The 25,194-nt window shown below is 43.8% G+C and overlaps 1 protein-coding gene across 1 annotated transcript in view; it reads right to left on the bottom strand.

Moving 5' to 3' along the window:
* The window catches only part of DIS3L2 (DIS3 like 3'-5' exoribonuclease 2), a 441,955-nt gene that overhangs the window by 148,051 nt on the left and 268,710 nt on the right, over positions 1–25,194 (bottom strand). The window contains 2 exon segments of the mRNA XM_031651606.1: positions 3,342–3,449; positions 14,446–14,558. Of these exon segments, the coding sequence (XP_031507466.1) occupies positions 3,342–3,449; positions 14,446–14,558 (221 nt within the window).

Here is a 25,194-nt window from a genome sequence, read left to right as displayed (position 1 = left end):
CTGATCTCGAACTCCTGGGGTCAAGCAATCTGCCCACTTCAGCCTCCCAAAGTGTTGGGACTATAGGTGTTAGCCACTGTGCCTGGTGCAACCAACTTCTGAGAAACTATTAAAGTCTGGTGTAGTACAAAAATGAATAGCCACAATTATCTGAAAAAGTTATTAAAATGCTCCTTTCTTTTCCAGCTACATATCTACATATCAACCAAAACAACTGATTCCAACAGACAGAATGTAGAAGCCCATGAGAGGATCCAACTTAGCGTCTTCTTTTTCCTTTTTCAGATGGAGTTTCGATCTTATTGCCCAGGCTGGAGTGCAATGGCACGATCTCAGATCACCGCAACCTCCGCCTCCTGGGTTCAAGTGATTGTCCTGCCTCAGCCTCCCAAGTGGCTGAGATTATAGGTGCCCGCCACGAGGTCCAGCTAATTTTTGTATTTTTAGTAGAGGTGGGGTTTCACCATGTTGGCCAGGCTGGTCTTGAACTCCTGACCTCAAGTGATCCACCTGCCTCAGCCTGTGAAAGTGCTAGGATAACAGGTGTAAGCTATGGCGCCCGGCGCTTAGCATCTTCTTTAAGACAGACCTGAAGGATAGTGTAGTAGCTTCGACAGGGATACTGACTATCTGGCCCTTTACAGGAAAAGTCTGCCAGCCCTGATCTAAGTGATTCCTTCACTTCTTTCCTCTATTGGATTATTTGTTTCCTGGGTCCCATGTCTTCCTCTTTCTTCATTTACTCCTCCTTCATTTTGGTGAAGCACATCCTCTGGTGGCTTCCTGAGAAAGGGTGTATGAGATGGACATTTTTGTTGAAGCCTTGTATGTCTGGAAAAGCCCTTTCCTACCCTTTTTATCGATAGCTTTGTTGGGTACAGAATTTTGGCATGGAGATCACGGTCCTTCAGAAATTAGAAAGCTTTGCTTCACTGTCATCTAATTTCTAGGGTTGTGGTAGAAAAGTCTGAAGTTATTCTGATTTCTGATTTTATTGTATGTCTTTTCTTTGTCCACAGTGTTCTGAAATTTTATAATGATGTGTCTTGATGATGTGTCTCTATACCTGTGCTAGGCAGTATGCCCTTTCAATATGGAAAATTATATCTTCCAGGAATGGGGCATTTCCTAAAATTATATTGTTGATCATTTCTTTTCCTCTGTTTACTCTGTTCTCTATTTCTGGAATGGTCATTGAACAGATATTGTATATCTTGGACTAGTCCTCCAATTTTTTGTCTTTTCTATATCTTTCTGGGACAACTCCCAACTTTACCTTTCAATAGATATCTTGAATCTCTAATTCTTCTAACCTATGTTTAATTCCCAAGAGCTCTTTTTTTTCCCTCCAAATGTTTCTTTTTTAAAGTATCAAGATTTTGTGATACAGCTATTTCTTTTTTAAAAAAATTCCCTAAAGACATAAGTGCTAATTTCTTTTCCCTGCTAGTGTATTTCGTTCTAGTTACTTTTTCCTGTGTTTTCTTCATTTCCTGTTTGTTTACTTTTTTCCTGTTTGTTTGTACTCCAGTTGAATTATACATATACTTAAGAGCCCACGGGCTAAGTGTAAACTCTGGACAGGGCTTCATCAAAGTAAAATAAAGCTATTGTTGAATCAATGCATTAGTAATAGCTTCCCTATTTCATATTAGAAGCTTCTTTCGGGTTGTCTCTTCATACATGGAAATGAAATCCTAAAAAGCTCTGACTGTGTGGGTGAAGCTTATTAATAGTCTGTAAACTTTACCGTAGGGAGAGACAGCTGGGCTGTTGATTGGGAAACTCTTAAGGTTAGTATCTTTATGTTTTTATTCCTCGCTATTCAGATTCCTCAGAGATTTTCCCACGTCCCGACTCATGGATATAGGCCTGGCGACCAGAATTCTGGGGCTGGCAGCAAAAAGAAAGCTGATACTCTTAACATTCAGTATGCCAACAGTCACTCAATCTCCCCCAAGGTGTCACTGCCATCAAGCATGTTTGATGTTCTCTAGTTCCGACACCTCTTACTTTACCCTGTCCAGAGAACACATTTCTGATCTTCCGCTAAGTTACAGGAGGGGCAATTTTTAAAAATAAACTTTCAATACTGTTGTTAGCCTCATTCTCCCCCATCCCTCCCCCACCTTCTAGAATTATCTGGTACTGTCAATTTCTGAATTGTTTAGGGTTCTTCTGCGTAAACTGGGTTGTTTCTTGGCTTTCTCTATTGCTGGCTCAGGATTCAGCTTTCTCAGGACTGCTAAGTCAGTTACACTCGTCCATCTGCTACCCAGATTCCAAAATTTTGTTGCTGTTGTCTCCTCTCCCACTCTCTTTGTCCTTGTGGGTTTATGTCTTAAAAAAAAAATCCCTTTACTGTTGTTTTAGTGAGGTTTTGGGAGGGAATGAAAGTAAATGTGGGTATTTGATCCTCTATCTTTATTTGGAACCTCTTTATAATTAAATATCTTTTTTTACTTCCATTTAATATTACAGTATAAACACTTCCCATGTTCTTCCATGGTCTCTGTCAACAACTTTAATAACTGTATATATTCCATTGAGAAGGCACCAGAGCTTACTTAATCAGGACCCTACTTCTGAATGTTTGGAGTTGTTTCGGTTGCAGGAGGGGACTAGTTTCTCTTTCATGTATCTCTCTCCTGTCGTTCCCTATGATATGCATAGGCACATCCCGATAACAGGCACAGACATCTTTTTCCCTATGCTTAGGAATCCCTGCTGACATCCTTCTCTCTGTTCGTGGTCTGTGGTTTCACCACCTTGTGCCTTGATTATAGCACTACCTTGCTAATTCATCTTCACAGCTCCAATCATCCTGCATGACGATGCACCACTGACCTTTCTACAATCAGCTTTCTCATGACACTTCAGAGGAGCCCTAACACCTACAATTCATCTGTGATTCTCCAGTTTGATTTCACCCCACCTATGTAAACTTCCCACTTTACCTAACATCCACCTCCAAACAGGCTCTGCTCTCCTAACTGCAGGCTGGGCTGCCCCTCCTGCCTTTGCCAATCCTCATTCAATCCCACTTACACCCTGTCTCCTGCATTAGCCTCCCAGGCATCACTCTGCTTACTCAATTTCTTCCTTCACCTGATAACAGACATGAAACCTGTTCAAAGTGCTTAGGGTCAGTCTTGCCTTCTAAGTGGGGCCAACGGCTCTTCTGAGGCAGGGACTCTGACATTTCTCTATGACGGCTGCTCCATATCTCCCTTGTCCTGGCTACCATGGCACCCAAGCCAGTGCCAAGCACATGGTGAGTACTTCATGACTCATGGAATGGAACAGAGGTAAGTGGAGAAAGAAAACGTGTAAGTTGTTACCTTGCCCTCTGGAGTCAGTGTCCAGATCACAGAGAAGGTCAGCTTGTCAGACATGGGGTTGAGGCTGCACAGCTCCTCACACAGCAGCCTGGGAAGCATGGGGACCACCTGTAAACAGAGCACAGGCCCATGAGCACCTTTCTCCAACCTGCTTAGGAGAAGCCCAGCGGGCAGAGTTTTGGTGAACAGCTTCAGCTTTTCCAGAGCAAGCTGAAGATGGAGGTGGCTCTGTTCCCAAAGACTCTGCAGAAAGACCACACTATTGTATACTTTTCCATGTGCCTCTAGAGTCAGATGGGAATGTGAGCTGGGAAAGTGAGGAGAACTGGTAAAAGAAGACAAAAAGCACATTGCAAGCAATGGAAAATAGCTACATTGTATTATCTACTAAACCTGAAGCTCCAGACTCAAGAAGTACTTGTGCTTTTGGATATAAGTACTCCAGTTAAATTATACATATACTTAAGAGCCCAAGAACTGAGTGTAAACTCTGGACAGGATTTCGTTAAAAGTAAAATAAGCTATTGTTATTGCTGAATCAATGTTTTAGTAATTGAATATACCGCAATTTACCAAATTACATTTTGGAACATTAAGATATCACTAAAATATCACTGGAGTGATAAAACTGAAAGGGTCATACATCCAGGTTTCCCAGATAAACACTGTGATCAAGTAGTTATCTATTTTCCCATTTTTTAAGCCTAAATCATTTATTCTCCTTATTGTTCTTTCTGTTCCATAATAAACTGAGTCAACAGTATATACTCTTTAATTAAAAATTGTTTTTCAGCTTACTTTCAAATGATGACTAGAAGTGGTCCCAAAATATTACTTGTTTTTTTCTAGTATTCCAAAGATGAAATGAATATCTCTACCTGTATCTCCTGAAGATACTTCAAAAACTCTCTCCTATCTACGCCTATCTGTTCCTTTTCCCATATTTTTCTTGGGACCATCCACTCCATCTCTCTAACTAAAAACATCAGCAGTACTAGCCATTTACTCAACACACTTACTATGGCCCACTTTGGCTTGCAGTGTTGAGCATGGATAACACTGAAACCCCATGCTAGGTAACTGAGAAGTGATACGCAAAGGGCGGCCATGCTGTAGTTGAGGTACATTTAGCAAATTATGTTTCTTTATGGGCAGAAACAGAACAAACTCCAGCAGCTTCTTATTCTGCATGAAGTATCTGCAACTGTACTCTACTTTAGTACAGTAAATATCTTTGGTATGGAACAGTAAATTCTAGAACTCATGGCCCAAACCAATAACAAATAATTGGCAATTGTTTGGTATTTCTAAAAAATGCCATCTCTTTTAACATCTATATGAAACCTAATGACTACCTGATATCTTTGGTAATAGCTTTTCCTAACAGCCTTTGGTAAAAGCTTTTACAGACAACTACTTTTGAAATTTTTTTCTTGCATTACTTTTGCACCATCAGTTCAGACAATACTATATTTTCTTTGCTAACTTATTTTGTGATGCATTACAATGTAATCCAAATATTTAACATTTTCTTGTATATATCAAGTGTTTTATAAAATGGTACATCTTCACCTGTTTAAAAATAGTGCACAAAATGGAGAAAGCTTCAATATGATACCATCATGGTTGAATGATAAAGATTTCACATACTCAGCCTTTGGGCTATCCTAGGGACTGAATTGGCACCCTCCCTGCCACCCCCCAACTCCACCCCGCAGTTATATGTTAAAGCCCTAACCCCCAGTGTGACCGTATATAGAGATAGGGTCTTTCAGAGGTAAGTAAGGTTAAATGAGGACATGGGGTGGTGCCCTGGTCTAATAGACTGGTGACTTTATAAGACGAGAAAGAGACACAAGTCTCTCTCTGCATGAGTAGGCACAGAGAAAAGGCCATGTGAGGCCACAGCCATATACAAATGAAGAAGAGACCATCACCAGGAACTGAATTGGCTAGCACCTTGATATGGGACTCTGGCCTCCAAAACTGGGAGAAAATAAATCTCTGTTGTTTAAACTATGGCATGTCACTATAGGAGCCTGAGCTAAGACAGACTACATCAAGTTTGCTGGGTGTACATTCTTGTATTCTCCTCTGGGCTGCATTAACAGACAGTTTGTTCTATCAACTGTATTTTGATAACTGGCTGCTCAGCCACCCAGCATGCTTGTTGCAATGACATTAGTCCAGGGCGTAATGCCTTTTGTACAGATAGTGTGTCTTCTAAGTGTTCAAGGCAGTATCTTACTTTAAGTCACAAAACTGAGCATCTGATAATGCATTATAGTTCCTAACTTCATATTTTAGTGTTTGTCAAAAGAAAGTCATTATAACTTGGGCCAGAACTAGACCGTGGAACAGAAGGGAAACACTGATGGAAAAACTAGTGAAATTCAAATAAAGTAAGGAGTTTAGCTAACAGTAATATTCCAATGTCAGTTTCTGAGTTAGGACACATGAAGCGTAGTCACATAAGACATTAACATGGAGGAACTGGGTATGGGACCACTATGTATTAACCTTGCAAGTTCTCTGTCAACTGCAAGCATTCCAAAATAAATGAGCTTATTAAAAAGAAAGTCACTATTTTCATTAATTGGTGTTGTGTTACACATTTAAATATGAAATAAATGTATGCTAATTATCTAGTGAAAACCTGATCTGTTTCTATATGTTGGAATTTGGGGTTCAGATATAATTTGCAAAAAGGGCCTCACCACTTAAAAAAATACAACAAGGTCTAAAGACCTTTTTACCAATGAGTGAAGAAGTATAGACTCAGCAGCAGCACGGTGCAGGAAATAGAACAAAGGCTTTGCCACCTTTCCTGTGGGCTTGGGGGCTAATCCTGGGCTGACTGCTTCTTGTACACTTTGGGCAAGTTAGTAAAATTTTGAGTCTTGGTCTTCTTATTGGTAGAACAATACTGAAGACGCTCAGTGAAAGCTCACTGGCCAGTCCGTGGTGTCCAAGGTGTGCTGTCACCGGGCTCAGCATTCCCTTCTGCCTTGTGCCCTGGCCCTCTCCTGGGGCACTGGCAACAGCAGTCACATGGGCCTTCCCGCTGCACCCCCTTCACCTGTCTGTGTGCTGCTCCAGCTCTTGCTTGTGCCAGTCCCTCTTTCTGAAACACCTTTCTAGATATTTTACATCTGGCAAACTCTTGTACATCCTTTCAGATTCAGTTCACTGCCACTAAAAGGTTTATCCAAAATCCCCCAGGCATAGTGTGTGCTGTATTTTATATACCTCCCCTGTTCTTTCAAAGATGATTTGGGGCCATCCTACACAGTCAGCCACTTACTCCATCCTCCCTGCTCTTCAGCTGCATTTACCACACTGTCCTAATTGCTTCTTCAGGTGCCTCGAGTGCCACGGACACTGAAACCTCAGGAGCAAGGGCCAGGCCTCACTCCTGTCTCTCTCTAAACCTGATGCATGGTAGGCACTTCCAGTGTGTAGACAACTGACTGGCTTCTGCCCAGGAGATGGATCACCTCTTTTTTTCTATGTTTACTGCATCACATAAAACATTTTATGAAATACACGAGACTTATATTTAAGCATCTCGACAAAAAAAACTTCATAAACAACTAATATTTTAAGTATAAGCTACACTGTTTGGGCTACTACCTCCTAAAACTTATCAGCACATGCAGTGATTGTGCAGGCTATAAAAATTGTGTGGTGTCCTATATCTTACACAAAAGACATTTTATTAATCACACTGCAATGGTCAGTTACCAATCTAAGTGCTCATGAAAAAGCTGAACTTTAAAACTTTTTGGTTAGTATAATTATATTTAATTTTTTTTTTTTTTTTGAGACAGTCTTGCTCTGTCGCCCAGGCTGGAGTGCAGTGGCGTGCTCTCGGTTCACTGCAAGCTCCACCTCCCAGGTTCATGCTATTCTCTGGCCTCAACCTCCCGAGTAGCTGGGACTACAGGCGCCCACTACCATGCCCGGTTAATTTTTTGTATTTTTAGTAGATACGGGTTTTCACCGTGGTCTTGATCTCTAGACCTCATGATCCACCCACCTCAGCCTCCCAAAGTGCTGGGATTATAGGCATGAGCCACTACGCCTGGTCCCTATTGTATTTAATTTTTAAGAAGCATTCCTTATAAAAGACATTTACCAGGTCTTAAAGCAGAATTGAGTTGAAATTCTCATAGAAAACACTCTTTATGTTTATATAGTTTTGTAAATAGATGGTTATTCCTCTGTGTTTCAAAGGAAAAGGAATTAACAGGTTACAATCACATTTGTGGTTTGGCACATCAGTCTCTCATAAATGGGGCCTAATTCCTGCCAGCGTCACTGTGAATGTGCTCTCCCACAACTCCAGGCACGGCAGGATCCCTGTGGAAGAGGGCTGGAAAGGAGAGGCAGGCAGCCCCTTCTGATCAGCTGCTTTCTCCAATCCAAGTCCCGTATGTCAGAGGGAGACTCACCTGGACCATGGCGTAAGAGTCCATGCACACAGGTCAGCTACATGAGGCCTGCCATGGTTCCTGAGAGCCTCGGGGCCAGGGTGATAAGTGTGGAACACCATGTCTGACTGGAAAAGAAAGGTCTCTCCAGGAGTTGGGAAATTCCTGGCTATCATTAAAACTGTGCAAATGTTCACACATTCCCTGACCCCTTGATCCTTTTCCCCAGTCTTATCCTATCTTGTCCTCATTAACTTCGCTATGCAGTGTGAACCACAAGGATAATTCCTTCAAGGTTCTTTATTTACCTCACTTCTACTATCCCAGCTCCACAAACCCCATGATCCATCTTATAAATCGGCCTTTCCTACTTCTGCAAGTCCTCACTGAGCAGTGACAGAGAAAATTGCTGGGCCATATGGAGGTGAGTTGCTAAGCTGTCTTAGTTCTTACCTCCATGAGGGCTGGCAGGCCTTTCACCTGTCTTTGTTAGTTCCTTTCCCACACCCCTCAGCTGAGGTCCCAAAATATTACTACTCTCCTCAGACCTCTTACCTGACTGCCTTCTCAATCTTTCTCAATAGAAAACCTCAACTCTTCTTCACAAAGAAAACTGAGATCATCAGACTCAATCTGTTGCAAGCAACCTACCAGCTCTTCCCTTTGGCCAGTCTCTCCCAGGCCCACTCACTTTACATGTGTGCCCTGGTCTCCTGCCATCTCACAATGAGTGTCTTCCATGTCCAAGGCCTGGCCCTCTGGCCTTGTGACTCCACATACCTCTACAATGCCCTCTGGACACCATGAACTGGATGTCCCATGAACATTTCAAACTCCACATGGAGAAGACAAAGTTCAGCATTTTCCTCCCTTCTTCACCTGTTCCACTGTCTACATTTCCTACCTCTGTTAAGAGCAGCACTCCATCCCAAGTTAAATAAGCAAGGAAGCAAACGACCACCACTCCCTCAAAACCACCAAAAATCAAAACCACCAAAAAACACCGCACCCATGCCTCACCACGCTCCTCACCCCTGCCCCCAGAACACAGCTGAGGATTAGCCTGTGATTCTTCACTCTCCTCTCTCTGCCTTCTATATCCAATCACTTCCCAAGCCTAGATCTGACATTCTAACTCTCTCAAATGAGTCTCTTCCTCTCCTCCTTTCACTGTTCAAGTGTGGATATGTCTCTCTTCCTCTCTCAGGATAAAAATCAGTTGACAATTCTGGAGCAGAAATTATTCTAGATAAGACTTGCTTATTCTCCAGACTTTTGCATCTTCTTACTAATCTCCACTCAATGATAATCTGCAATTCCATTTATATTAGGACACACTGCTTTACCTTCCCAATAGTTAAGGAGCTGAATTTAGTAAATGGACTTTTGCATGTCCTGTGTATGAAGGAGGGCCTAGAGGGTTCGATGGGGCCAAGGGGTTTTTGGAAAAGCCTGGACCCTCAATGTTCAGTGGCTAAGGTCACAGGTGGCCAAGAGTTCCCCACGGGGAAGCAGGAGAAGAACCCTATCTCCAAGGGGACAGCAAAGATAACAGTGGGAAGCTAACTTCTCCATTTTCCCTGCCCTTTGCTTCTCCCTACTTCTTCTTGTGTGATATGCATTGCCAGAATTGGGAAGTAATTGTAATATGGAGTAAATGAAATACTGCTTGTTCAGAATGTCCATTTGGCACTAGGCTAAAGACATCTATTGTTCTAGTTCTCCTGGGGTCCAGTTGGACATCACCACATCGGTAAACTCTCATAAGATTTTGTGAGCAAAGATCTCTGTGTTGGGGTAGTTACTCAGAGTCTCAAGAGGATGTGACTGGGGGGAAGGGCCCTGGTACTGATGACAATTTTCCTGTCTCTGGCCTTGCTATCCTTCAACCACACAGTTGCTAAGGTGATTTTCTATTTTGGTCGAAGGAGATCGTATCGCTTCCCTACTTGCCCTCAGAATCCGAGCTCCTTCGCCTACCACTCCAGGCCTCTCTTTGTAACCTCATCCATGGCTCTCTCTACAACGCACACCCCAACAATTTCAAACTGCATTCTGCTCCTTGAACATTCTATGCTTTTTCTAGCCTCTGCCTGGAATGCCCTCTCTGCCCACTTTTTATCTAGAAATTTTCTACTCAAAATGTGAAACACTGTTCAAAACACAATTGCTTTGTGAAGTCTTCTTGGCCCTTGCAGAAGCTCCTCTCCCACCACCAGCCCAGGCAGATACAACCTCTCTTTCTTCTCTAACTCACCTTTCTCTCCTCACCTTTGGGGCACTTCTGTACCTGAAGGTAGCCTGATGCATTGCAAGTGTTTGCTACCTGTCTACCTCCTCTGCTTCCCCAGGGCAAGAGCAGAATCTGTCTCATCTTTACATCCCTGGAACATGACACACAGCTGGTACTCAACAAATACCAAGTGGATGAAGACTGATAAGGACTTCAGGCAGCAGAAAAGGAAACGGGGCTTGAAGGATGCTAAGCCCTCTTAAGCATGCTTTGGGGCCAGGACCAAAATTGAGTCAGGGCAGAGCTTAAGAGCTGGCTGTGGAGAAAAGGGACAGTGATGATAGGACACTGACTTTCTAAGTATTCTGGACCAGGTCTTGAGAGAGTAGAGAGAAATTGATCATTTGGGTAAATACACCACTGCCCAAGGCAGCTGGGTGGGGGTACCAACAAGACTATAAAATCTTATATTAGTCTCAGAGAGCAGAAACATCTGCTAAAGCCACAGCGGGCAGGCTGGCCAAGTTCAGCAGCAGGTTAGCCAGGACAGCCCTGTGACCAACACAAAGGGCCACAGAAGGGAAGAATCAATCATTCAGGCAAGGAGGAGCAGGAAGGACTAGCAGTGACGTGGGAGCCAGATGCCCACAAGCCAAGTCATAGGGGCTTCTCCACCACCTGGAGGGGCTACAGGGCGTCTTCTGCCCCTTTCAGCCCAGGCCTTTGCCGGCTCCCCACCACATTCCCTCAGGCCTCAGTGCGATAACCCATCGGCCATCGCAGCCCATATCTGCAGTCTAAGAATTGGTGACTTTTACCCCTTTTCTCTGAGGACTTCGAGGTTTTAACAACAAGGTACTCTCAGCTAGCTCCCCACTTACACACTGAAATAACTTAAAGGAAATAGATTAATTCACTTGCCAGCCAACATCTCTGTTTAAAGAGTTTTCTTTTCCATATCAACACTTCCATGAATTCAGAATTTGATCAACTCTTTGCTACACAGTTTGACATTAACAAAACATCAACAATCTGACAACCTGCTGGTGTCAGAAAGAAACATCTTAAAACTCTTTGGACTCTGCATTAAGACAGGCTTCCAATCCCAATCTTTGATCTCTATTATAAAGCAGTACCAATAAAATATCGTAGAGATTTATGGGCGAACTTTCACTTGAGCTGTTTCGCACCTAAAATAACATGAATGCTTGGGCCAGTAGGCAGAAAATTTAGGTTTAGGTTTCAACTGTTTAGGTTTTCTTTTACTTTTAAAGCTTAATTCGCTTATTTTCTAAAATTACCTTAAACTTTGCGATTACATTATATTTATCTCCCAGAGAAGACAGTTGAGAGGCATTAACTGAGCAAATGTTGTGTCCTTCTGAGAAGGACAGGCCAAAGTTCAGGTGGGCAGCTGTCCCCTGTCCTAACGGAACCATCTTCTGTCAAAAAGTTTTTTCCTGATATTTAAATGGACACTATTTAAATTTATCTTTTATCCTATTGAGTATACCCTATTGTTAACAAGAATAACCAAATACTTATTACTGTGAGCAAAATCGCAACAAAAAGAATTTCATTTAAAAAGTCAGTGAGATGGTATTTGGACCCAAGACCTGTTACGCTGTATACTGTCTTATTCCACAGGTTAATCCCCCAATTACAGTTTAGATAATGAGCTAAGATTGCAATTCTGGCATCAGTCACTTACAGATCTGAATGAAATCAGTGCCACATTGCCTATAGATGGGAAACCAACTGGAACCCCAGCCCCTCTTCCCTGTGTGATGAAGCTGGGAGAAATGATTGTGCCAAGTGAGAAAGCAGAGAATCTGGAGAGCGGAAACGCAGCTCATCCAGCTTTTCAGAAGACCTTTATAGGCAAAGTAAAGTGAAAACAGCAGAAAAGTTCCTGGACACAGTCCTTTAAGAAACAAAACCGAGTAGGAAGAAAGGTCAGAGCAGCGGTTCAAAGGAATCAGAGCGCGCAGCTGCTGCTGTCCAAGGTTGCGGGCCGGCGCCACTTGTGCCTGCCAAGCTGGAGGCAGTGCTGGGCAGCAGACGCATGCGGGCCCTTCCTCCACCCAGCTCCCCGCTTTCACAACTCAGCAGCAGAGCCCCAACTCTGTAGTCCCACAGAGAAATTCTAGAACTGTGACAAACACAAAACCAAAGGAAACAGAAAAGGAAACACGCTTAATTACTTAACCCAATTTGATTTTTTCATTTTCTGATTTTGAAAAGTAATTCCTGGTTATAAAAGCAGAGCGCAGCAGCTGGGGCTTGGGGGTCAGGGAGGAAGCCCTGTGTGCTCAAGAGATACTTGCGGGTCAGAAGTTTGTGCTGCATTCTCTTAAGCTGCCTATACCTGCCCAGAGCTTGGACACAGTTGTCACAGACATTATGAGGGGCCGGGGGTCAAAGAGAAGTTCTTAAACATTGCATTGAGGCTTAGGCCAGCCACAGAGGTCAGGTAGGGACACAGTATGTTTGACACAAGCAAAGTCTGGTACGGAATTCCCCCTGCTCAGATGAGGATACAGCTAGCTATCCTCACTAATTGGTCACTGAAGGTGCTGGGTCTTTCAGGCATCACTGTGCATAGAGATTACCTATTGCCCATGACACGGTTTCCTGGAACGGAGTTTTGATGATCACACAGCTTCTGACTCAGAATTTCCTGGCTCTGATCAACTCTGTCTTCCTCTCCATTCACTATTCTCATTTATGGGATGGCAGAAAACATGTACATGGTGGTTCTGATCACCTAATGTGAATGGCAGGCAAAGCTGTACTTCTGAAGAAACTAGCTGTCCAATTCTCCTGGAGCAGGTGGAGCTAGGGTTTTGCTCAAACATTCTAGGTTTCAGTGATACAGAGAGTACTGTCCTGGGGCAGGGGAGAGGAGGTACCAGGTTTTCCTAGGTAGGACCTCCACTTATTGAAGGTGGCTATGGCAGATGACAGCTCTGGCTTTCCTTTGGGACAAGACAGCCCATCTAGGCTAGCTCCCTTTGTAGCAGAAACAAAGGGTCTCAGACAGGGTGACTTCTACCATGGGGTGGAAGACATCACTGTCGAAAGATAAGCTCAGCTACATTGGGGGAACTAAGCTTGGGCCACAGGCAACAGGATCTTCAGCCCCTAGAAGATATGGCTGCATTCAAAGCCTAGACTAGTCTCTTCCCTTTTGAGAGGTTAGTTTTCAGGGTGGACAAGTTGAAAACATGAGAGGAACTCTCAGTAACGCTTGGTAAATATCAGAAATCTTAGAAACTTTTGGGTGTTCCTGGATAGCTTTTGCTCCAGAAGTGCCAATACCTTTGTGGACATTAAGTAGGCACTTTGCTAGAAGTAAAGCCCAGAAATTCCAGAATGCACCTATGGTGGTGCATTCTAGGGTGGATGGTGGGGATATTCCTCTGACCTTAGGGCAGTCAATGAGCAAATACCAGAATCATGTCCTAGTGCATGGGTTTGCGAGGCAGGAAGCCTCAAGCTAGTATAGGTAGAATCCCAAATTGGACTGCCAAATTTTAAAAAGCTAGAAAGGAAGTGGAAGTCCAGATATGGCCAAAGAAGGAAGATGATCAAATGAACAGAGGATCAGAGGAGGGAAAGAAGAGAAAGAAACCTGGCAGAATTCACAAACCACAGTGTGGAAGGCAGAACTTACTCATGCTTGGTCTCTTATTAACCTCTGTCTCTGAGGTCTACTGCAGTGTCCACCAGATAATTGGTGCTCAATATATACTTGTTAAAGGAATGGATTCTCATGGTTACCATTGAATGTGCCAGGTACAGGTACATAGAATGGAAGGGATGTTTTGAGATCCATCTGTCCAATCCCTGCATTTCACAGATGAGTCTAGGGAGTTCTGTAGACACTTAGCAACTAACCAAGAGTGGTGTAGTCAGGATGAGAGGGAAAAGCTCAGACTCCTCCTCATCTCCCTTTGCTTTTCCATCTCAGAGACTCCCATGGCTATCTTGTAATGGGCAGGTCAGGACCAGATTGGCTCCCACCTTTTAGAACAGGGGTTGAAAACATTTCCTTAAACGGCCTATAGTAACAGGAAATCGTCATGCCACTCTGCTGAAGTAGTATGAAAGCAGCCACAATACATGAACAAACGCATGTGCCTGAGTTCCAATAAAACCTTACAAAAACTAGTGGCTGGTGTCGGCTGAGTTTGCCAAGCCCTGCTTTAGAAGAATTGTTTGAAAGCAGGTATTTTGCCTCCTTTCTTTCTGAAGCTGAGTATCTGTCAGTTACTTAAATAGCAGGGCCACTCTGGGGTGAGGCCTCGGATGAACACCTGTGTCTTTCTTTGGCTTCTCTTTCCGGAGAACATGTCATAACAGCGAGCACACACTTTTCCAGGGAAACAAACAAATAAACAAAGCAAGAAAAAAGAAACTGGAGATGGATTTTTACCTTTTGAACCAAGTAGACACTTGTGGCCCTCTCAGCAGCCACTTTATCCAGGTCGGATCCCTCTGGAACAAAGTAACTCACGTCGGCAATGTGAACTCCCACTTCGAAGTTGCCTGTAAATGCACGAGAAGGACTATCAGGCTGGCATGGAAGGCCACAGCATTCCCTCCCAGAAGTCCTTTCCTTGAATGTATGTCACTCCCAGAGGCCACAGGACCTGCAATGTAGGTGCCACATCCAGTCTTGCTTTCTTCCTTCCTTGGCCACCTCCCCCTGTGACCCGCACTACTGTTGCCTTCCTCATTGTATAGCAAAAGATGATGAAGTTGTCTTGTGAATAAACAAGATTAACCACTTTCCCAAGATGTTTCCCATTTCTAAAGGCTTCTTATCTTTGAGTAAACATAAGAAGACATGGCTCATTCTGGGTGATGAACAAATCCTTTTAGGTCACTAGAAGTGAATTAATCCCCAAATCTTGCAGATGCAACCTCTGAAAGCTCTGCCCTTCCTTCCCATTCCCTCTGGCCATTGCCCTATTCAGTGCACACCTGGCTGCCCTATCTTGCCTCTGTGACCCCTCACCTGGCTCTCCACACTTTGCTGTGATCTTTCTAAATGTGGGTCTGGGAAAGGTACTCTTAGCCTGTTATTTATGTCCTTGCAGGGTCACACCCCAAGCAACCTCAGCCCCATCCTTCATATGCTCTGTATGCAGCTGTCATGCGAAACTTCTTTCCACTCCCTGAACAGATCTTCCCTCAAGACGTTTAGACGTTGGCTTGACTCATACTTTTCCCTATGCTTGGGATAGTCTTAATAGGATCTGCCTATCAAAATTCTCCTTACTTTATTTGGGTCAACTGAAAGAGAATCCCAAAACAAGAAGAGATTCCTCTACCCCACCTCCCCCCGTTTCCTCCACCTGTCTGCCTCTTCCAACTCCCCACTACCCCCCAACCCCATTTCCTCCACCTGCACTGTAAAGCAACTACTCCACACCTGTTGCTGCTTACCGCGGTCTTTCTTCAGAGCTCTCAGCACTACCAGATATCACAGCATATCTCTATCGGCTTGTGTGTTTGTTATCTCTCTCCCTACTACGTAAGCTCCCGGTAAGTAAGGCCTTTTGTCTAATGTTTACTGTTGTACGCCCAGGGCCTGGAACAGTGCCTGGCACATAATAGGGTCTCAGGAAGTACTTGCTGAATGAATGAATCAATAGTCAGTTTATCTTTTCCCTCTGGTAAAGGACCCACTTTCTTTTTCCTTTTAGAACTGCTCCTTCCCTTCCTGGTGGAGCTGTCTTTTAACAGGCCCTGCCCTCCCTACCAGGTTTACCAGAGAGTTGATCAGATGACCAAGGCTGTTAGAACTGTACCTTAAATGAGGGAGGGTCGTTAGGTTATAAACTTAAGATTTATTCTTGAACATACTGTAAATCATCTATCAAATGTATATGTGAAAATAAAAATATACATATACATACAAGAGTATATACATATGTATATACTTACATATACATGTATGTGTGTATGAAAATGTACAAAATGAACAGATTACAAAAAAGAGTATACATGTAAAATAAGTATATAGGCTGGGCACGGTGGCTCATGCCTGTAATCCCAGCACTTTGGGAGGTCAAGGCTGGCGGATCACTTAAGGCCAGGAAATTTGAGACCAGCCTGGCCAACATGGCAAAACCCTGCCTCTACTAAAAATACAAAAATTAGCCAGGTGTGGTGGCACACACCTGTAGTCCCAGCTACTCAGGGGGCTGAGGCAGAATTGCTTGAACTTCAGAGGCTGAGGTTGCAATGAGCTGAGATCGTGCCACTGCACTCCAACCTGGGCAACAGAGCAAGGCTCTGTCTTGAAAAAATAAAATAATAAAATAAAATAAATATACGGTTTAAAGATACACAATGGGCAGAGATAAACACATGGAAGATACAAGCATAGTGTTGAATTTGCTTAAGTTGAACAATACACTTGATAAATGATACGAACTCCAGGCAAGAGGGTCTCTCTCCTGGGATCCCAGGCACTAAGGACCACATAAACCTGGAGCTGCCAGGAAACATCTATGCTACATAATCATGCCAATATAGAAAATAATAGTCTAAGAAAGAAAAGAAGAATCATGACCTCATTTGAACTTCAGGATCCAGCTGAGCCTGAAACTAGTCTACCTGCGGACTTGGCAGTTAATGAGTGAATCAATTCCCTTTCCATTATGACTCACTGACAGAGTCCTGACTCACACCCAGGTTGGCTCAGAAGAACTTATTAACACAGTACCATTTGCTTCTTTGGTGACCTGAACGATCAGTACTAAGGTATCACACATTTTCTCTGCAAACTGTGTAGCTACTTATCATCCTCCTACTCCTTCACCGGGGGATAATTCTTCCCTCAGTTTTTAAAATGGAAAAATGCTTACACATGGGGTGCTTGAAAAAAGGGGTTCAAGCAAAGAAAAGAATTTAAGATTCCTTATTCTTCATCTGGTGTGACACTCAGAGACCACCTTCCTACAGGGCATTCTTCAGGTTTTTCCGCCCAATCCTGTAGCTGTAATACATAAAGGAATACTTAAGTACACTTAAGAGATCCTGGCTGCTATGGGGTAACATAACAGATCTGTTTCCCACAGAGGAGAGGGCTGTCTGGAAAGCTGAGAGGAACCAGCATGACTCCAAGCTTAGCTGCCTCATTCTGACAGGCACGCAGCTGTGTCGCTGGGTCACTGGGAGCAGTGAAACCTGCCCGGCGATCGAGGAACTGAACTTTACATGAATTCAGCCAAGAGTCTCAGACGGCTCAACTTCCAGTTTTGATATTTCAAGTATCTAAAACCAACACTTAGAGAAGGTAAAATAAAGAGTCTTCTTTTGAAGTCAGCATTATAATATATCGGCCTACCAGGTAAATATTGACTAAAGGACAAGAGAGAGGATTATTACATCATGATATAAACCATAATTTTAAATTCAGTCTCTGTGTTACTACACATGAACTTTCTGTCCTTAGTCAAAATTGACAAACTGACAAAGAGTTCATTACAGGAGATAAAATACGAAGAAGGCCAATCAAAACATATTCAAGAGGCTTAAATTTCACTCCGAATTCCCAGCAGAGCCTCTGAAACCAGCAAAGAGAAGCCCTCTTATTCTCTGCTTTGGATCTTTTTTATGGAAACCCTAAGTAAATATTTTATTATATATGTTTACATAATGTGAACTTGCAGAACTCTTGAGGTGGTTGCACTGAACTTTTTATTCTATGAAAGAGAAAACATAAATCCAAAAGTTACATGGCATATGCTGCCAAAATGTTTAAGACAAATTTGATATTTTAAAAGATACTGTCTTTCATATAAAAGCATTCTTTTAAAATATTTTTAAATTTAAAACTTTCATCTGCCAGGGCTGAGTCTGTGTGTTTAAAGAGCAGTTAGAGCAGAGAGAGGAAGGATCCCCGGGACAGCCATGTCTGGCTCACTTTGCCCAGGGTCCACAAACTTAGATGAGTACAAACACTCCTTTGAATGAACTTGACAGGACATCAGAACTGCTTCATCCAATTAAAACACTAATAGATTATAAAGTGGGATTGAGAAACCATTTCTTTGAAGCCAGCCTTCCAACCAGTGCAGCCACTTCCCCACAGTGTCCCTGCCAGGTGGCCCCTGCTATATCCTCAAGGGTGGGAAGCTGACATCTTCTTGAAGCCACCTGCTCTCTTTCTGAAGAGCTCTGGTAGGGGAAGTGCTTCCTCACATGGATCCTCTAGTTTATGCCTGCACTAGACATCCGTGAGTGGGGACCCCTCCATTTAAGGAGCTCCCGGTCTAATGAGGCTCGCAGATACACCCGTGTCATGACTCAAGTGTACGGGAGTAAGCTGAACTGCAATCAGAGAGAACATCTGAAAGTGTTTTGTGATCCATAACAACTACATAAACGTAACATGGACAATGATGATCATAAAAATAATAAAGACCTGTAATCCCAGCACTTTGGGAGGCTGAGGTGGGTGAATCACCTGAAGTCAGGAGTTCAAGACCAGCCTGGCCAACATGGTGAAACCCCATCTCTACTAAAAAAATACAAAAATTAGCCAAGCATGGTAGCACATGCCTGTAGTCCCAGCTACTTGAGAGGCTGAGGCAGGAGAATCACTCAAACCCGGGAGGGGGAGGTTGCAGTGAGCCAAGATCGCGCCACTGCACTCCACCCTGAGCAACAGAGTGAGACTCTGTCTCAAGAAAAATAATAACAATAATAATAATGATAATAAAGGCAGCAGGAGTGATCATTTATTAAATGTCTCCTCTGTGCTAGGGGCTCCACACACAAGCTAACTTTGACTACAGCTATGCAAATCGTTTTGCACAGATGAATTATCTGAGATGCAGAGAGCTTCTCAGTCACTTTTCTAATTACCTAGCTAAAAAGTGAGAAATCCCAGATTCAAAACCAGGTTGGGTCCAGATCCTTTGCTCCTTTTATTACCCCTCGCCATACACTATCACTGCAACTCCAAGACAAGATGATACAACCCAATTTTTCATCTCAGTGGGCCACAGCTCAAAATCCCTCCCTATCTCTCATAACTCCATGGAAGCCACAGTCTCAGCTTTGGATTCAAAAGTCCTGGCAGAGACTCTTCCCAGCCATGTTCACAGCCACACTCCTGTCCCTGCAGGCTCTTTTGGTTCCCACTGTCAGTCTCCTTAACCACTTGTAGCAGGGCCTGATTATAGAACAACCACTAAGCCACTAACTCCAGTTCTATTTAATTAGATGAACAAGCTCTTTAAAATCTAAACCACTCCCTTCTACATTTCTAGCTTACAGTCATTTTTAGCTGGTAGTGCAGAGACTGTCTGAATGACTCAAGAGGCCTGCGCCAGGAATGAGCAGGACCAGGGTGGCCACCTACTATAGGTGGGGCCTTCCCTTACCAGCAGTGAGATAAGGGCCTTCCAGACTTGGGTCACTTCATTCACTTTTACCCATTGCTGAGACTGGACAGTGGTTACAGTGGTGACAGAGGCTCTTCTTGACATCAGCAGGACACTCCTCGCATAAAATAATATTATGTGTTGTGATAGATATTTGTTCCCCCCAGTCTCCCCACCCGCTGCCAATTCACATGTTGAAATTTAATCCCCAATGTGATGGCATCAGGAGGTGGACCTCTGGGAGGTGATTTGGCCACAGAGGTAGATCCCTCACAAATAGGATTAGTGCCTTATAAAAGGGACCCCAGAGAGCTCTCTCATTCTTTCTACCATGGAAGGACGCAATGAGAAGGTGCTGCTCTACGAACCAGGAAGTGGGCCCTCACCAGACCCTGGATCTGCCAGCATCTTGATCTTGGACTTCTCAGCCTCAAGGACTATGAGGAATAAATCCGTTGTTTTAGTTCTTTATGCCACTTGGTCTACAGTATTTTGTTACAGCAGCCTGAATGGACTAAGGCACATGTGACACCTGGAAAGCCTTTTAATATACTTCATCAGCAAAAAATAACTTTGTCCAGGTCACTTGTAACCTCTGTGCACTAAATCCAAACCTTTGTAGGCCTGACCTTATAGCAGCATCTGAAACCTGGTGATTCTGCGCCCTCCCCACCCCCACACCTTCAGACACTTCTCCTTAGCTCTGGGCCCCACTCTGAGTGTCTAAGCTCCATGTTTGCTCCTCTTCAAGTTTCTTTGCCTCTCCATGTCCTTTGCGTGTGGTGTGCCCAGCCTCTGTGCTCTGCCCCAGGCTGCCTTCTCTCCTAATTCCACCTCTTCTCTCTGGATTGTCTCACCTACTTCCAGGGATTCAAACCTCATTTCTGTGCTTTGGTCTTCTAATTGTATATCACCAGCCTAGACTTCTCTGAGCTCCAAATTGATGTATAAAAAGTCTACTGAGAATTGTCACTCAGCTGTCCCACAGTCACATCACACTCATACCTCCGTAAGCCCCTACTGTCAGCAAAACTATTTCTCTCCTTGTGTTTCCTGTCCCAGGAAGTGGGATCACCTCCACTAAACCAAAAGTGATACCCAGGCTTGCCTAAACCAAAAAGAAACCTGGGACTTTCTCAGGCCTGTGTCGATTCATCATTCTGATTCTACCTTCCATACATCTCTCACATCTGCCCAGATGTCTTCCTTCCCGCCACTGTCACCATGGCCAAGACCACCATGGCTTCTCCTAAGAAATATCTAACAACCTCCTATTGCTCTCCCTGCCATTTCTCAAACTCATTTTCCATAGTGAAAACAGTGCCCTTTCCAAACACAAATCTGCCTGTCATTTCACCATCTACACCCTCCAGAGCCTCTGCTTCCCTGAGCACACAGCCCAGACCTGGCTTCCATGGTCTGCCTGGCTTGGTTTTTGCCCACCCCTCTCATCCCATGGTCTTGTGTCTTCCACTCCTCCCCTGCACACCATCCTCTATCACCACTTCACAAGGAGCTGTGCTCATCATGTGGGTCTGCTCTGTGCATGTTTTGACTTTCCTGGTCCTTATCCCTTAAATGACAGTTATACCCCCAAGACACTGTGATGGGGTTCCCATGCTCACACCCATGGGGTTCCCCCTGGTTATCTCTATTTCTCTTCCTGGCAACTCCCACTGGTCCTTCAAACTACCACCTAAAGTCACTTCCTCCAGCAGGCCTGCCCTGATGACCTAGACCAGGCTCAATCCCCTTCGTGTCTTCCTACAGCTTCTCAACTCTTCTACCCCCATTTACTACATGTAGATCATGAACCACCTCCTGACTCTGTAATCAACATGATGGGTAGGGAAAGGGCTGGGTCCACAGTGATTGACATTTACTGAAAGAAAAAGAAAGTAACAAAAAATATAAGGCAGGCCCCCTGCTGCTCTGGGCTGAAAGGACTGTAAACCCTGCCTAACTGCCCATGCAGGTGCTGAGCCCTTTCCATACCAGGTCTGCAAGAGAGCACAAAGGCTGTGCCTGCCTACCTCAGGTGACTTAAAACTCACTGCTGTTCTGGTGAAGCTCACTACGTCCTCAGGTAAAGTGGCAATTATTATTGTTTTTTTCTCTCTTTTAAAGCCAAAATATGTCTCCCTAGAGTTTCCATTTATTGGCTCCAGTTCTGGCTCATAAGGGTGCCCAGAATAAGCCTATCTCCTCGGACGACAGCAATCTGGCTAAGAGAAAGGAGTGAAACAGGGCTAGGTGCTTTTAGGGTAGTACCAGCTTTAATTACTGAGACAGCCAGCATATGGCCCCCTGGGACTTTTCTCCTTCAGGCTAAACAACCACATGGTTTGGCTTTTAGTTACCTCATAATCTTCCTAATAACCATGTTCATTCATTTAATCAGTCATGCAACAAATACTTATTAAGCTCCTACTATGTACTGGTCCTTTTCTAGGCACTGGAGACATACAAGAAAACTGACAAGCTCCCTTCTCATGTCAAGCTTCCAGTCAAGTTGGGAGAGAAAGGCAACAAGCAAACAAAAAAATGACAAGATTACTTAGATAGTAAAAAGGACTTTGGAGAAAAGAAAACAGTGAATGCCTGGAGCTTATTTTAGAGTTCATTAGTAATGAAAAGGTCTCTCTGAGGAAACAGATTGAGACCTGTGGGTCTAAGAAAGACCACGTCACATGATGACATGGGGGAGAGTATCCCAGGCAGGAGAGCCAGAGCGAAGGAAGAGGGGTGGGGGCAAGCTTGCTGTGTCTAAGGAATAGAAAGATGGCTGGAAAGCAGAGAAGAACTGGAAGCAGGGAGGCTAGTGAGGTGGATGGGCCCTGAGGAGAGCTGTCCTGCTGGGTCAGGATGAGGCATTCTTTACTCCAAGTGCAATGGGAAGCCACCAGGGAGTGCTAAGTGGAAAGGTAACTTGAATGTACCATACTCACTTTCTCACTTTGCCACCTCACCCACTCTGCAGACCATGGCTCTATTAATGCCATCTGCAGTCATACTGAACAAAAACAAAGAGCCTGAAGACCACAATCAGAAGTACAATCTGCTGGACACCCTGACAGATAGAACAGATGTTGGATTTCCTGTACCTCAGGTTGGTTTCCACCCAGTCTATGATGGGAACACAATGCTCTGGCTTGATCCTGTGGCCAGTTTTCCCAACAAAGGAGCCTCAACAGAGATACAAAACAGTATTCTGGAAGCCCAGAAAGGGTAATCCAACCAAGAGGACTGAGGGAAAGGGACGTTCTGCTGTCCAAACGGCACCAGCGATGAGGGGCCTGACTCAGGGCAGCTTGACGCAGCTAGGACGTGGGCCCTGGCCTCAGCATGATCCTACTGAATATTGGAGACAGACTCAATTGGGCTTGGATCACCTTGTGGCCACACAATAAACTCCACCTTTTACTTGGGATAAGCACATTCCCTCTGAGAAACACTGATTGGGTTGCTAGGTAAGAGGGACAACTCAAACGCTGGCATCTTCCAGCTCCATGTGGTATTCGTTATGTAATCTCACACAAAAGCTGACCACCAGTATAGCAAGCCATGGCAGCACTCCATGGCCATGACGTGGTAATGGTTTGAGGATATTTTATAAACTTAAGAGAAGTTGAAGTGAAAAAAAACATCTGGGGTAAGTAAATCTGAATGAAATACAGGAACCCACCGTGAGGAGGGGGTAGCATAGGATGACTTCTTCTTAGATCTCTCCAAAGGTCAGGATTTGAAGAGCCTGGATTTTCTTCTTCTTTTTCCTCTTTGCCATCCAGCAAGAGGTTAATGAGGACCTTTAGTTGCAAACTCCTTAACTGGTGAGCTCATCTTCTGGAACTAAACAGCTTCAAGAGCCTTTTCCCTTCATTATTACTAAGGGCTCTATCAATCTGCAAGTACTCAACTAAACTGCCCACACAGCAATTTTTGTCATGTTCAATGTAATTCTCAGGAATCTAAGTTTAAATTTATATGAACAGCACGGACGAGGAACACCCAGGTAGTAAATTCCACTTTTCCTCTTCCAAATGACTTGAGCAATGGCCTTCTTCATTAACAGGAAAGAGAATGAGGAGCTGAACTTGCGAGGCTGGCACACTCAACGTCTGGGAACTTCCAGGCATTTCAGCAATGAGTGGGGAAAGCCCAGGTCAGCCGGTCAAGCCTGGGACAGAGCGCAAGCTCCAGAGAAGCTTTGAGAGCAGCAGGGCAGGCACTTGGTTCTTCCTCAAAGCCAAAAGACAGTGAAGTCCTAGGGACTGCAAAGGACCCTAGAAGGTCATTACAAAGTGAACAGGTCAAAGTAATAAGGGCTGGGGTACAGGTGGGTTGGGAATGGAGCAGGACTGGCTGTGGAATGAGGGATGCAGGGGCTAGGTGATGGGAACAACGGGTTTCATTATACTCTTCCTTCTGCTTTTGTGCATGTTCAAAATTCTTCATTAAAAAAAAAAGAAGAAGAGGCAGGGCTGAAGGCAAGAAAAGAAAAAAGTTTGAAAAGGACAAATCCAGTTAAGTAAAACTAGCTCAAAGTTTTAAAACAACAACAAGTCAATAGAGGCAGAAGTTGAAGGTTACTGCTAAGAAGGAGCAGAATAAAAATGTCCTCAGTGATGATCTTAAGAGGCAGCAGATACCAGGATTGTTCCTTTATCCGTTACACACATTTGTAATGTTTTCAGTTTTCAAAGGCTGAGAAAAGCAACAAGGATAAAAAGTATAAAATAAAAAATGCAAACCCTGCTTTAAAATATCTGGAGAAAAATATAAGAAGAAGGTAACAATGGTTTCGAGTGACAGGATTTTGAATTTTTCTTTTTGCTTAGATGTAAACTTTAATTTTTGAATCATAAGTGTTTTACTTGGTAAAGAGTCTTGGATTTTTAAAATAAAACACACCAACAAAACACTATGTCCACCCTAGCCACCTGTGTACCTCTTGACTTCCCAGCACACACCAAGAAACAGCACTACTGGCCAGCCTGAGCAGGAGGCAGTAATGCCAGCTTATTGGTCAAATCTCCTGGTGGATTTTGGTGACTAAAGCACTTTGCAGGCAAGCTCCATAAAGGTGAACTTAGTAAATGAAGTAGCAGAGAACTGGGCATACTCTTTCTGAACAGGAAACAACTATTTTCATGCCAGAAATGTGACTGCAGTACATAGTAGGTCATGGCATGTGGTGTCATCTTTTATGGGCTTCGACATGTATGGCCAGCATGGGGACCCAGTCTTTCTTATATCTGAGGCTGTGCAGGGAATGTACGTGTAGAATCCCAGTAGAATGGTTTCCCCCAGGTCTAGGTCTGAAAACAGAACTGTAGCATATTTTCATTCATTTGTGGATTTTTCTATTTTTAAAAAGTCCCGGCTGGGCGCGATGGCTCACGCCTGTAATCTCAGCACTTTGGGAAGCTGAGGCGAGTGGATCACCTGAGGTCAGGAGTTGGAGACCAGCCTGACCCACATAGAGAAACCCCATCTCTACTAAAAACACAAAATTAACTGGGCATGGTGGTGTATGCCTGTAATCCCAGCTACTCAGGAGGCTGAGGCAGGAGAATCGCTTGAACCCAGGAGGTGGAGGTTGCGGTGAGCCGAGATAGCACCATTGCACTCCAGCCTGGGCAAAAAGAGCAAAACTCCCTCTCAAAAAAAAAAAAAAAAAAAAAAAAAAAATAGTCCCAGGACATAAGTATTAGTCTCTAACAGCCAAATATATCAGAGATATATAATTTTCAATGTTTTAAAGAAATATAAAACAACTA

This window comes from Papio anubis, chromosome 10 (genome assembly GCF_008728515.1).
Source record: "Papio anubis isolate 15944 chromosome 10, Panubis1.0, whole genome shotgun sequence".
In the NCBI taxonomy this organism is placed as follows: domain Eukaryota; kingdom Metazoa; phylum Chordata; class Mammalia; order Primates; family Cercopithecidae; genus Papio; species Papio anubis.
Note: the sequence above shows the minus strand (reverse complement) of the source record. Positions and strands in the feature narration are given on the sequence as shown.